The sequence below is a fragment of the Nomia melanderi genome, chromosome 6 (assembly GCF_051020985.1).
Source record: "Nomia melanderi isolate GNS246 chromosome 6, iyNomMela1, whole genome shotgun sequence".
NCBI classification, from domain to species: Eukaryota; Metazoa; Arthropoda; class Insecta; order Hymenoptera; family Halictidae; genus Nomia; species Nomia melanderi.
The window spans coordinates 16,842,990-16,856,931 of record NC_135004.1 but is presented as its reverse complement, the minus strand read 5'-3'; the positions used below and the strand labels follow the sequence as shown (position 1 = coordinate 16,856,931).

The 13,942-nt window shown below is 43.4% G+C and overlaps 1 protein-coding gene across 5 annotated transcripts in view; it reads right to left on the bottom strand.

Annotated features, from left to right (window-relative positions):
- The window catches only part of REPTOR-BP (REPTOR-binding partner), a 32,900-nt gene continuing 18,958 nt past the window's right edge, over positions 1-13,942 (bottom strand). For all 5 annotated transcript variants that reach the window (XM_076368699.1, XM_076368700.1, XM_031984055.2 and 2 more), the window contains exons 3-4: positions 5,426-5,547; positions 1-2,309 (exon numbers count right to left, since the gene is read on the bottom strand). In XM_076368699.1, the coding sequence (XP_076224814.1) occupies positions 2,205-2,309; positions 5,426-5,547 (227 nt within the window). In that variant the 3' untranslated portion in view covers positions 1-2,204. The remainder of the gene's footprint in view (positions 2,310-5,425; positions 5,548-13,942) is intronic.

Genomic DNA, 13,942 nt, shown 5'->3' with positions numbered 1-13,942 from the left:
TTTCTTGAAAAATATCCATTTTATTCGGTCTCTAGATACTTTTCCAGGTACATATAAATATATAAATATATATATTCCAGTTGCGCGTCCTGTGTCAATATATATGTATATATCTATAAAATCGAGTGCACGCGCTATATCGGCGATATCTGTACAAAGTTTAGCGATCAGCGTCGAACAGTATAGGAATACCGTTTCTGGTAAAGAGGCGACCGGTCGCGTCGCGAACGTGTGGACGCGGAACGAAGGGGAAAGAACGGAGACGCTCCTACGAAGTGATATCTGTCCGCGGAATAGAGATTCTCGAAATTCTCTCTCTCTCTCTCTCTCTCTATTTCTCTACGAATCACGCACGAACGAGACCACCGGGCGGTCTGAATACTGCGTTCAACGTATTCACTTTTCCTCCTCTTTTACGTACACCTGACGAATCGTCGTTGTCCGTCGTCGGTGGTTTCAACATTGATATAGCCACCCTTTGAGGACGAATGTCATCGCACGGACACCTCGCGTTAAGTGTAATACAGAAGGTTGGAAACAATTTCATTGTTCAAATAATAAAAGATATACGGTTTCCTTTTCCTTAAAGTATTTAATTTAATTTCAATTTTAATTTGATTTCAGTTGTTACTGTAACTGTAATTTTAATTATTTTGATTCTATTGCAATTTTAATTTAATTTCAATTGTAACTGTAACTGTAATTTTAATTATTTTGATTCTATTGCAATTTTAATTTAATTTCAGTTGTAAGTGTAACTGTAATTTTAATTATTTTGATTCTATTTCAATTTTAATTTAATTTCAATTGTAATTGTGACTGTAATTTTAATTATTTTGATTCTATTTTAATGTTTTATTGATACCTAGCTTTGTATAACACATGTTCCGATTTAGATTTCTATTTTAATTACGAAGACTGAAAGAATTGAAATACTTTTGAAAATCTCCGTCCGCAAAGGGTTAACAATGCTTGTTTATTTCTTTATTTCTTTGTATAAACTTTCTCTCTCTCTCTCTCTCTCTCTCTCTCTCTCTCTAATAAACTGCGCGGCGAAAAGGTACGTGTATTAGGTACATACGTAAGTATGAGTACGTCGAGGGCACCGTGCGGTGCGCGCGAAGCTTCATCGTCGGCCGTCGTCGAAACACACAAACTAATTAAAAAAAAAGTCAACTCAACGTGTTGTCGCGGATAACAAGGGATACAAACAACGTTCCTTTAATTTTTTCGTTTTTTCCGTTCGCAAAACAAAAACGACATGCGCATACACATATATATATATATATATCTATATAGAGGTAACGATCGGAGAAACAACAACGCCAAATCAGTTTCTCCGGGAAAAAACAGGTAATAGCCGAAAAAAGGCGACAGAAACGCGGGGAACCGGCGTGAAGTACGAACCTATGGTTCGAACGGAACAATGATCATTTCACTTTTCCTTTTTTTCTCTCCGTAACACGTTCGCTACCATTCGTTTCGGTAATCTTCCCAGTCCCAATACCCAACGAAGTCCAACAAATCTCATAAATAAACTATTCCAAAACTGAAACCAAAAGAGAGTTATCGAGTTCTTAAACATAAAGTCGTATCCTCTACCCTTAAATAACAATACCGATACCGTCCGTTTCGTTAACTATTCTCTCAGTTGCAATACTCCAATAAATAAAACATTCAAAGAGAACTGAACCCCATAAAAATAATCGAATTCCCAAATACAACATCGTACATATTCCAATAACAATATACTTCAATCTTCCAAATAAAATATCGAAAAGAATCAAGCTAGAAGCTTAATCGCTAAACTCCTAAATGCAACGTCTTACAATTTTAAGTAACAATATTCGCGCAATTTCATTTTCCTTCGCGAATGGACGCGCAACCGTGGCAGCCACAGGTATGCGACGTCGGGTAGCGAACGTGTCGATCGCGTCCCGACGGATCGACCGTCGGCGAGACGCGAGGCGGCCGTCGAACGAGCCGCTGGCGGCGAATTCGGGCCGCGGGGACTGGCCCCCGGCAAATTCGTTCGATATAAGACACTGTACAGAAGTAGGGGGAAGAAGAAGCTACCGACCACCAGAGGATCGCGGCGAAAGCGGTAAAAATACAAAAAGAAAAGGGGAGTGCACACGGCGAGGGAAAGAAGGAGATGGCGGGGGCTCGACGTTCATGACTCGTGTCTTCCTCTCCTCTCCGGGTTAGTTGACCATCTTCTCCCGCTTCAGGGAGCCGAAGTCCTCCAGCATCGCCTGCAGCCCTTCGGGAACTCGTCCGGCGTCCAATTCCTGTCCCCACTGTCGATACTGGAAAAGGAAGAGCAACGGATCCCGGTTACACGGCTTTCGAGCAGAGAGGCTGCGATGTAATCCGATTACGCGTCAACGATCTACCGCGAGCCTATCGTCGCCGACTGCCATGTCATCATTATTTATGTAAAATGTTCATTCTCTAGGTGTCGGACCAACGGAATTTCGTAACATCGCCAGTGACGCGTAACAGGATTACATTTCCCGCCTTGCTTCCAGGTGACAATCTACAGGTTATACCTGGGGGAATCCAGGAAATAGGTCCGGGACACGGCGCGGAGTGGCCGGCGGCAGTTGAAGGGCTTCGGGTTCTTCCGGCTCTTGAAATGGAACGGGATCGGGGACCGCAAACACGGACAGACGTTCCTCGATAATACCGTTGAGCGGACGGTGGTAACGAGTTCAAAGCGAGCCGGTGTTATTTTAAATTTTATTTGTTACACGGCTCCGCCGGCTGACGGATAACCGCGACCCGCCGCCGGCAGCTTTGAAGTGTTTGCTCGGTTTGAGTTTTTAATGCCCGGCTCGCGGGGAATCGAAGCCAAACACCGGGGGAAACCGGGATCACCGCGGTCGGGTCGCGGGAACGAATTTCGCGAGCGAGCGAGCGAGCGGGTGTTCCGCTGCGACGGAATCTGCGGCTGGAAAAACGAAGGGATTTTCCATGGGAAAATAAAAATCGAAAGGGAACAGAGTGTTTTTCTCTCTGCCGCGTGCCGGGGCTCGTTTTTCGGATTGCTTTTGATTACTTTGACAGGAGGCTGATGAAGCATCCGACTCGCGTATTCGGCTTTGTTGAACGTTTCTACTTTTGGTTGCGTCGGGTGAAATTCGATTCGTTGAACGGCGAAGAATGGCGTGTAACTGGATTCGTTGGTAACGAAACGGATTTTATTGTGGGCTTCGTGAAAAAGTTACGGAAGATGGAACGAATCTTAAAAGATATCAATAAATGCGAAACAGAAAAACTGAAACCAGTCATTTTGACTGTTACGGTAGTTCTAGTGTTATAGAAAAGTTTGAAGAAGTAAATTGCCGTGTTCGGTAGTTCTAGTGTTGAGCTATTAGAAGGTAGCCTATACAAAATAAAAATCTCAATAAACACTCGTACTCCAGTCGCAAATATTTACTGCAACACGACGCAATATGTGTACCATAACATGATAGAGACCGGTAATATGTAATATCATACCGCAACCCGTGTTTATTGCGAGTAGAACAGGCGAACCGTGATCAAAGACAGTAATAAGTTATGTCCAAAAGCACGTGCGTTCTATAAAGTATCAAATTCTCGTTCGCGGAGGACGCGGCGCCATAGGAAAACATCTCACTAAACGTACCGGCGCTTTATGCATACCAATTCCTACCGCAACCAGTCAAATAACTGGTTGTAAAATATAGATAAATGAGTGGAACGATGAATTCTTCATAGTAGGAACAGAAATAAACGATAACAATTCGGAAACTGATCATTCAATTAATAAACAGTTAAATGAACCGAAGAAAACGCAGAATTTTAAATCATATCGTCTATATAATCGATGAAAAATCGACTTAAACCGTCATTAAATAATGTTTAAACAATTCAAAATCCGTCAAATTCACAGGTTCTTTGGATCTAGTATTAAAATCTTCTCTTTACGTTAACACAAAGAATCGTGTCCCGCGTTGGGCACGAGAACCCGCAAGAAAAGCATTTGTCCCGCGCCATCGAGACACCGCGTGCACGGAACAAAATGGCGGCCAGAGGGCTGCCGATAATTCCGAGGAAGACATTAATACGGCCCTCCATAAATCACCGTTAGGAGCGACGACGACGACGTTTAAAAGGTCGCCGCGAAATTTGCACCGGTGACAGGATAAACGCGATGCAATCGTAAGGGTGAAAAATGGCGGGCGGAAGTTACACGATTTTCCACTACATTCGCGGGCCGCGGCGCGTCTTCCAGCGTGTCCTAGGTGCCAGAGCTAATTCCGGAAAACTTCGGGCCGCGCGAACCGGCGGAAGGACGGCGGGAGGGAAAAAAGGATAGAGGGAAATAGTAAAACGCGGCTGGTTTACGATTCCCTGGGAAAAACTTCGCGTTCGGTCCCGGGGTTCCCCCGCTGCCCCGCGTTTGGAATTTACGATATTAACGCGGAGAAAATAGCAGACGGAACGCTACCATTCCGCTGGAAACTGTAACTCTCCTCCGGGACCGTGGAGGAAGAAGGCGGCGCGGTTATTTAATCGGGAACATGCGGGACAAATAGAATGTCTGGCCCGGCGAGCGGGCCGAGGTGCAATGGCCGAATTCCAGCTCGCGTGGAGCGTTCTGGAGGCGGGATTCTAACGATTGCAAAGATAAGGATTAGACGATCAGGGACACGGTTTTCTTATTGCCGAATCATTCGAGAGCAATCGATACTTCGGGATCTTTCGGTTTTCTAAACGGGGAATCTTACCTTGAGTAGAAATTAGGAAATCGTTGTATTTCAGTTGTGACGAAAGAGATCACATTAACCCTTTGCACTCGGGAGCTTTCTACTAGAAAATGCGACGATTTCCAATAAGACAGACGCTATTTTCATAAACAAAGCTATTTCATAAAAATATTCCACAGGTTGATGCATTATACGAAACTTAATACGATAACACTTTGTGACTTTATTATATCGAATAAAATGACTGAGAGTCACCACTCGAGTGCAAAGGGTTAACTATTGGTAGTTATTTATAAACTACTTAATTTTACCTACTATATGCCACTATAGCTTTCGTGAATATCGTATGAACGATACACCAGCAGCTTCATTCATTCTTTCAATCATCGATGCACATTATAGTGCTCACATCTGATATAAGTACACAGTGACAAATTAGAGGTATAGGTTCGCGACTAGTCTCGTAGAAAAGTTCAGCGCTCCGAAAGCCAAGAAGCAAATTTCCCAATAGCCATGGGAACAGCGACCGTGGATTAAGAAATTCTTTAAAACGTAACAATTTCCGCGAAGAGCGAGCCGAGTAAAGGGCAGGATGCGATCGTGCGAGGAATGAAGAAGAAGGAGCCGCCGTGGAAAATGGCGGGAGACGTGGGATAAAGGAGACATAAGAATTTCCAAACGTGACTCACCATCTCCAGCTCCTTCCTGAGAGCGAGCACTGCTTTCTCGCGGTCGGCCACCAACTCTTCCAGGTATTGATACCTCAGCTTCTTCCGAGCGCGACACTCCCTCGCACTCTGCCGACTTCGCTCTGCGAAAATAAACGTGGCAACGCGTGCGAGTGAGAGGGCTGAGAGAGTTTCCATTAAGAACATCTCGCGCGGTTGATCGTGCGCGCACTGGCCCCCGCCGCCGTTCTAATTTCGTGCCACCGATGGCACGTACACCAAGACGTACGAGCATTTGAATTTTAAATTTCTCAGCGTTTCATTATGCCCCGACTCCACTTCACGTTATGCGGAATATTTATTATTCTAATCCCACGCTTCTTATAACGGTGAAACGTAGAAGCTGCGTGCACGGATCTGCCCTTTCTCGGATACGAGTTTCGTTGGACTTTAATAAACTCGGTATGCGTCTGATGAGTGCGCTTCTCTTAAATTCAATTTTTAAATGCATGTGCACTCGATAGATCGATTGTTTAGACGATAATACGGTTGAGTCGAATTTTGATGTCTGATTTTTTCAATTTTAAGGGAATACGTAATATATTGTTGCAGAGATTATTCTAAGAAATTAATTTAGAAATCTGAACGGATGTAGCCTTAGTTTTCACAGGGAAAATTTATAAAGTCGACTCGGTCGTGTTAATGACATGCACTTTTGCAGGAAGAAACTTTTTGGCACTTTATTAGATGTGCAGTTGGCGATGCACGCGCGTGCGCTGTTTTTAAAAGGAATTTTGTTGGATTTTAATAAACCCAGTATGCATTTGATGCTACATATACTTTGCATGGTAATTCTACCTGCAAAACGTGTGAATGTGCATTAGGTGCATAACGACGTGCACTTGTGCAGTGAGGAAATCTGTAGCATTTTATTAGAATTGTATTTTATATATCGATGCTTGATAGTTCCGTTTCAATTGTACGTTCACAACGATTGTTTACTGCAGTCGCGCAGGCATTTTTTAATACAGAACTCTACTGTCTGCTCTAAAATTCAATTTCAAGCAGAGAATCTGATTCACGGCGTCGTACGCGTCAACGGGAATTTTATGGACCCTTACGGTTTTTATATCTGATACAAACTACGAATTCTAATAAAATCCACAATCGCAGAGACGATTGTGCTATGACCTCCAATCATAGAAATATTCTCGCATTACTCTTTCCCGCTCGCAGAAGCGTTTTCCATTTTCCACCGTCAATCATTAAACGGTCGCAAAGATCATATAAAACAGAGCAACTTCGAAGTCATTTTTATTATCGCAAGTTTCGCAGCATATTTGTTGCTTCGTGCCACCACACTGGATAACAAGGACATTTCTTTCAAACACCGAAGAGTTAACACTAGGTTTACGGGCGGTTATTGTACAGTTTATTCTATCGTTCCTGGGGAAGTTTATATTCGTTCATTTAGATTTTAAAATTGTAGATGTAGAAATAGACAATCAGGATTCACATTCGTGTAACTGGATCAACGAAAACCGATTGAAACATTTACCAAATAACGTTTATACAATTCAATCTGCGTCACATTGGCGCGTTCCGTAAACCTAGCGTTAAGAATGAACCTGTTTAACGATGAAATCTTTAAAAATTGATACATTGGAGTGAATCGATTAAGCAGATTGTATGCGACGCGTGGTCGCGAACGTGTCAAGAAGAATTCCTGCCAGCTACAACATAGAAACGTAAGTGAAACAGAACAAGAGGCCGTCACGCGAGTCTCTCCTACTGAATTTTTCAAGCGGAGTCGAATCGCAACGGGCCAAGAGTCAATAACGCGGACTTAATAATTCAAAAGTGGACCCTGGCGTCGCGCGATAAGTAGAATGGGAAATACGGGTGAAACTGGAGAGCATTTTTCCGGGGCCGGATCCTCGCAGGCCGCGCGAAACGCAAATAACGCGGCGCGGTTCTCGACGTCAAACCGGCGGGGTCGCAAGAAATACGACGGGCGTAATGCGCGGCTGTAAAAATTCACCGGTTAATGATACCCGGAAACCCGGCTGAGCCACCCGAACGGCCATTTCCTGGACAAAACTCGATAATTAACCCTTTGCACTTGACAGTTTTTCTTTAGGAACATGCAACGTTTTTCAGGGAGATATAAACTATCAGAGAGATTGATACAGATATCTTCAGAGAGATATAATGTTCAAACTGACAAATGACGAAACGTATGTACATTAAGAAACTCAGATATTTTATATGAATATTTCACATATCGATGGATTATATGGAGGATAATGTTATACATAAGACGGTAGTTTTTGATACATCGAATCTAGTGGTGATTTTCGAGCTTAAAAAGTTAGAAAGAATGAGCGATAGAAACAAATGTTTTAAATAAAACTTGTAAGATATAGAGCTAAGCATATGGTGGTTATTCTTGTTTACGATATTATCAAGTACTTTGAATGACAATGGATATTTTGCACTTCGATTCCAATGCTGTGTAAATAGAGAAACAGAATATATTTGAAAATTTGTATTTTTGAAATAAGATTCATTTTGTATGGCAAGGACTACTTAGCAACAATGCTCGCAGAAGTATTCAGCAAAACTCAGTTTGCCCGAGACATCGCCGAGAGGATGAATTTTTAGATCCGCTCAAGAAATTGTTAACCTGTCACAGTTTCAAAGAGATACGTAATATTCAGGAATGTTGAACAGCGCAAATGTGATTAAATACTTACGCGCAACGCTGCATAAATTCTTGTTTGAGATAGAAAACAAACGAGCGCAACAACGCCGCGTATTTCTGCGACGAGGCGGGCCAACTTCGTCGAAGTTCGCGCGCGACTTCGCCCGGAGGCATTGAAACGAGCTTTAGAAATGATTGTTGCTCTTTTTATCGCGGAAACGAACGACGGTAATTTAATGCGACGCTCGTGAAATGAATACACAAACCGAGCCACAGATGGTACTGAACAGATAGGTCGTAATTCTGCGCGGGAATAAAAATTTTTAACGGGAGCAGGATTTATTCCCGTCGAGATGAGTTTTGACGGGTATTTAGTGGGGACGCTCGCTCGTTCCCGTGTATGATTATCAATGATTGTTCTCGTTTGCATTAATCTACCTTCGCGTTTGAAAATACATGATCGGTTTCCAGGGAAATGATCACTCACCGCTTGATCTGATATAACGAAATTATAAAATCCTATGTACGATATTAAATTTAGTAAATACATCACTACGTCGAATATCGAAACAATAAGAAAGTTCTTTCGTTCAGTTCCCTTAACCTTTAATAAAAGTCCTTTTAACTTACGATGTTCTCTCATTACTTAGTTTCAAATATCTAGCAAAAAACTTTCGACTACAAAAGCCAAGGGTTGAAGACACCTAGAAAAAACGTTGCACTGCACTCTCATTTCATTTTCGAAACCACGATCAACATTCGAAATCTCTCAGTTAAAAAACCAACGTTCCGAATCATAAATCTCAATTGTTCCCTCGGTAAAGAGCAGTTAACTTTTGGTATCGCGAACGCAGTGCCCAATAATCAACCGAGCAATTAAACAACCGGTTCATTAACTAAAATTACGGGGCCGGCCCGTCGGCGGGACGCACCGGAAATTGTTCGATACCGAAAAAAACGAGCCTCGGTAAATATTCACGGGCCCGTCCGCCGGAACTCCCATAAATTCCCGCGCGAAAATTACAAAAAACGAAGCCGAGGGGCAAATGCGAACGGCCATATTGGGCGCGGAGTAACACTATCGGGCGATAAATTCGCGTAACTCAAAATGTGACGCGCGATTTTTCACCGGCGGCCGAGTGAACGGTGAGTGCACGGACCCTGACGAATGGGGGCGGGTGTCATTGGTACGCCGGAAGACGCGCGACGGGGTGAAATCGATGATTTTCCTTCGAAGTTTCCGGCCGCGAGCCGTGTCCATTAACGCGTCCACTACCGAATCGATATTCATCGGTATCCCGTACAGTTGAAACTAGTTTCTTACCCCCTGTGTCGGCAATCGAAATGTCGGAATCCATAGGAATTTCATTATTATGACATTCTTACATGAATCGTTTATTCTCGAAGCTAAAATCGACGTGACAGTGTCGAGAAAATATAAATTGAAAGCAATATCGGCTAATTTTAACTAGAACGAAACGAAATTCTGTAGAAGAAAGTCTTCTGTCCTTTTGACAATATAATAGACAATATTAATGGAATAGACGCTAAAAAGGTTTTTAATGATTAGTCTCTTAATCTTCTCATAGAATCAAAATGTACTACTAGATCAAACTTCCATATTTAGCACACTAAATTGCAAACCAACGATTTAACTACTGAAACAGCAAGAAATCAGTACACAGTTTCCTTCTTCTCTATTAATTAGGCATTCAGTATCTAATTTTGGCGCACTTTAAACAATCATCTCAAAGGGTTGAAATGTCAGGAAAAGCTAGAAGTTTCTACTATTCCATCGAAACATGAAATCATTCTCAAAGAACATCTTTCACATTTTCCTCTGATTCCTCTTTCTTCCCATTTCTCTCCCCTATCTTCGCTCGTTTCTTTCGTTTCTCAGTTTCTCCTCTTAATTTGACTACCAGATCGACATTTCCTCCGAATGCAAACGACTCACACCCAGAATCTCCGAAAAATATGGACGATAGTATTCCCGGCTATGAAAGCCTGAAACAAAATCGATGATAATAACCCGCCGCGGCAGTATATCGCGTATCCCAGCTCGGCACGGGACCGCGGCGCGATAAAGCCCTTTACGATCAAGTGTCGCGGTTATTATCGCGTCTACGGCTCACTAAGCCTGCCTTTTACGCGCCAATAAACGTTCCTATCCGTCGCGGACCTTCTTTCCCGGGAAGCAGCGTGGTAGACTGCTTCCGACGCTTCGCGTGATCCCCCGGCCGGATAGAGTATCGGCAGACCGAGGATGTTTACCGAGATTCTCATTTTTATACGTGGGAGATGACTGATGCTGTTTAGATCTTGGCCACGGAATTACTTGAAGGATGCAGATGATTTTAGATCTTGTGTAAATACTCTTAGATGTTTCGATTCGAACTTAGAAGTTGGAACCTAGTAGTCCTAATTACGTCAAATATAAAAACTCCGAAATATTTCTCGACATCAATTATTCAATTCATTAACCTACTAGGATTCGAACAGTAGTAGTCCTAATTACGTCAAATATAAACACTCCGAAATATTTCTCGTCACTGTTCACTTGTTAGCGATCGCATCGAAGCAAAGTGATACGTATCACCGACGTCCTTCCACTCCAATGAATGCAGACGTAAGTGAAATGTTAATCTCAAACTTAAACACGAGATCTATTAACCCAGCTGAATCCATACGGAATACTCAAGAATCATCGAAAAGGAATATTACATCGTCTAGCTCAGCAAACGCGCGAGAGACAATCCACTATCGGCGCAAGTGAAATCGCATCGAAAGCTGCGGAAAAGGAAGAAAGCTCGAGTCAAGTAACATCCACGCCGGCGTGGACCGCAAGCTTGACGGAATCACAGCGCGACACCAGTCTTCAATCCCTTCACAGCTAACATCCTTAGGGGATGAATTTGCAACTCCATTCGCAGCTAATCTGCGTCGTCCGCGCGGGGCCGAGGAATTGCGCCGGGCTTAAACAAAGTCTGTCCGCTCGTGGAAAAACGAAACCGCGGCGGTCCCGGCGGGATCCCGTCCGTCCGTCCGCGCGAATGAAATTACGAGGAAATTGGATTTACGACTCTTACACGCCGGTCCGGGAAACAGATCGATCGGGCGCAACAGCAGAAATTGCGACCGACAAGATACGAGGAGAAGTTGGGAGCGGCGGCTCGAGTTGCCGATGAACGGCCACCGGGCGTATACACCGTCGCTCAATGGGGAAATATCGATGTTACTGTGGCCGGAAATCGATTTTTCAAATTTAATGGAATTACATGATTTGTTTGATTAAGCAACGTCTACTAATATGGGAAATGAATGTACAGTGCAATTACGTGCAATCGATGACGCAATGAATTGCTATAATGGCATTTTAACCCTTCGCACTCGCCAGTTTGCCGCTAGAAATATTTTAACGTTTGATAGTGAGACGATACATCGAGAAACAAAGCTTTCAATTTCAATATTTCTCAAATTGATGCGTTATACGTGGTATATTAACCTTTGCACTCGACTCCCAGGCACCAATTGATTCGATATAACAAAATTACAGAGTGTTATATATAATATTAAGTTTCGTATAATGCATCAATATGTGAGATACCTAAAATAGCTTTGTCTTCTAATTTACGTATGTTTTCGAATTAGTTCGTTTCAAATAATCGTCCACGTCTTATAGGAAAGTGTCAAATGTTTCTAGTGAAAAGCTTCCGAGTGCAAAGAATTAAATATCAAACTTTATAGTTTTACTGTAAGAAATCAAGCGGTGAGTCAGCCCTCAACTGCAAAGGGTTTCCATATTAAATTTCAATTCACCGTTCAAAAAGACGATGTACACGAGAGCCACTGCAATGACGTACAGTAGCTGAAAGGTTAATTGTTACGAGTAATCACCTTATAGAAGATAATTATCATTCTAAATTTCCAAGGAGCATCCCACTGTTACGAGAAAATTAACTCGTCCTCGCATGTTCGAGCTTTCGACTGGTAGAACTGCGATCTTGCCCGCTGTACTTTGATTCGACGAGGCGCGCATGAGGAACGGGGGCGTGGGAAGCACTCGCGAACGGGGAATTACGGAATCGCGTACAACAAGAATATAAGAGGGAGCGGCGCGGTTCGGCCGCAGAGCCGGGAATAGCGCTGGATTGCGGACGCGAAAGTTCGTCGGTCGTAAAACGAGCTTAGAGCCCTCCGACCATCCACGGAGCTTTCTCCGTGACGTTAGAAACCAGTTCGGATGTAGCCGGACTGAAACCGGGGAGGGATGATGGCGGTGGAGCGGTGCGGGAGCTGACTGCGACATCGACTATCCGGTGGATAGTTTCGTTCGACGGTTTTCTTGGGTACACGGATGAAACAGATTGGCTGTGGATCATTTCAGGACGGAGGACAATGGAGGAGGAAGTTTGTTTGAACCGAGGCTTTTGAACTGGGTGACGGTGGATTTGTGTCTGGGCTCACCGGAAGAACGGAGGACTGAATTGCCGTGTTTCGGATGTCTGACTAGTACTCATTCTACTTGCGCATTAGGTAGTTTCACGTTTGTAGTGATTATAAATTGGAATACTCTTTTAACTCGACTGCCAAAAACAGCGCTTTACGTGCTGCTACCTTCGTAATAAAGATAAATAGGAATAATTATTAATTATCTGCTACCACAATATTTACGTTACAATATTATCTTATTTACGTTACTGAATTATTCGACTGTCTTATGAATTATAATTCTTTCCAATTTCGAAGCTCTGGTACGACAATAGTTAACCCTCTGCAGACGAAGATTCTTTGAAATGTACAAAACCTTCAACAGATGAAGCTAGATTATATATTAATTGCTTAAATAGCGATAACAGGAACTACATGCTAATCTCCTGCTGTCCAAGTAACTAAATCATTTGCCTGCGACTTAGTCTTCCCAATATGAACGTTTCATCTCGCCGAAATGTCGACATTCGTCCGCAAAGGGTTAAACAAATATATAGTGAACTCTTCAAAAATTATCAGAAACATCACTAGATAAGCGACATTGGTCAATTCTACTTGCTACTCAAAGACACTTCCGTTTCAGCGACTACAGGACAGAATTCCTCTTCAAAAGCTCATCAGTCCATTAGAAACACCGGCAATACTAACCCTACTCACATCCAAAACTGCTCTGGCACTTTGAACTCTGCGCTAAAATCCCTATTCAAAAACCATCTCGAGCCGACTAAAAACGCCGCTCATCAGGAACGGCGTCAGGAATAAATGATTATTCGGCCGAGCAAGTTACAGCCTTCCCATGTTTAATTGAAGCAGCCCGCGACGACGGACGGTCTCAGGTCGCAGAGACCTGTCCACGCTTCCCTCGGAGCCCGTCTTCGGGGTTGGGACCGCGGCGGAATTGCAAAACACGCGGAACGTTCCGTCCTCGGCCACCGGGATCGAGAGCATCGGTTCCCCGCGGCAGGTTGACCCGGCATAAATATTCATTCCGCGTCGGAGATAAATATTCGCAGGATATCACGGGCGCCGGGCCGCTCTCGAATGAACCGGCCGACGCACCGCAATCAACGGACTTGTATTTCTCACGTGGCTCCGTGTAACCCGGCCAGTTACATCCTGTTCTCGCGCTTAGCCCTTTTGGCGCTACGGCCAAGTGTACATGTTCATCAGTGTCTACGGATAATATCCAGCTATCACCTCTAACGAAAGAGTCTGCCGTCAGGTTTGAGTAGATTACTGGAATACTATGTAATGTTTGTTATAATTGAAAGCCGACGCGGTGAAGTCTGGAAACGATGAATTGAGAGAATTAACCTTTGCACTTGGAAGTTTCTAGACATGTT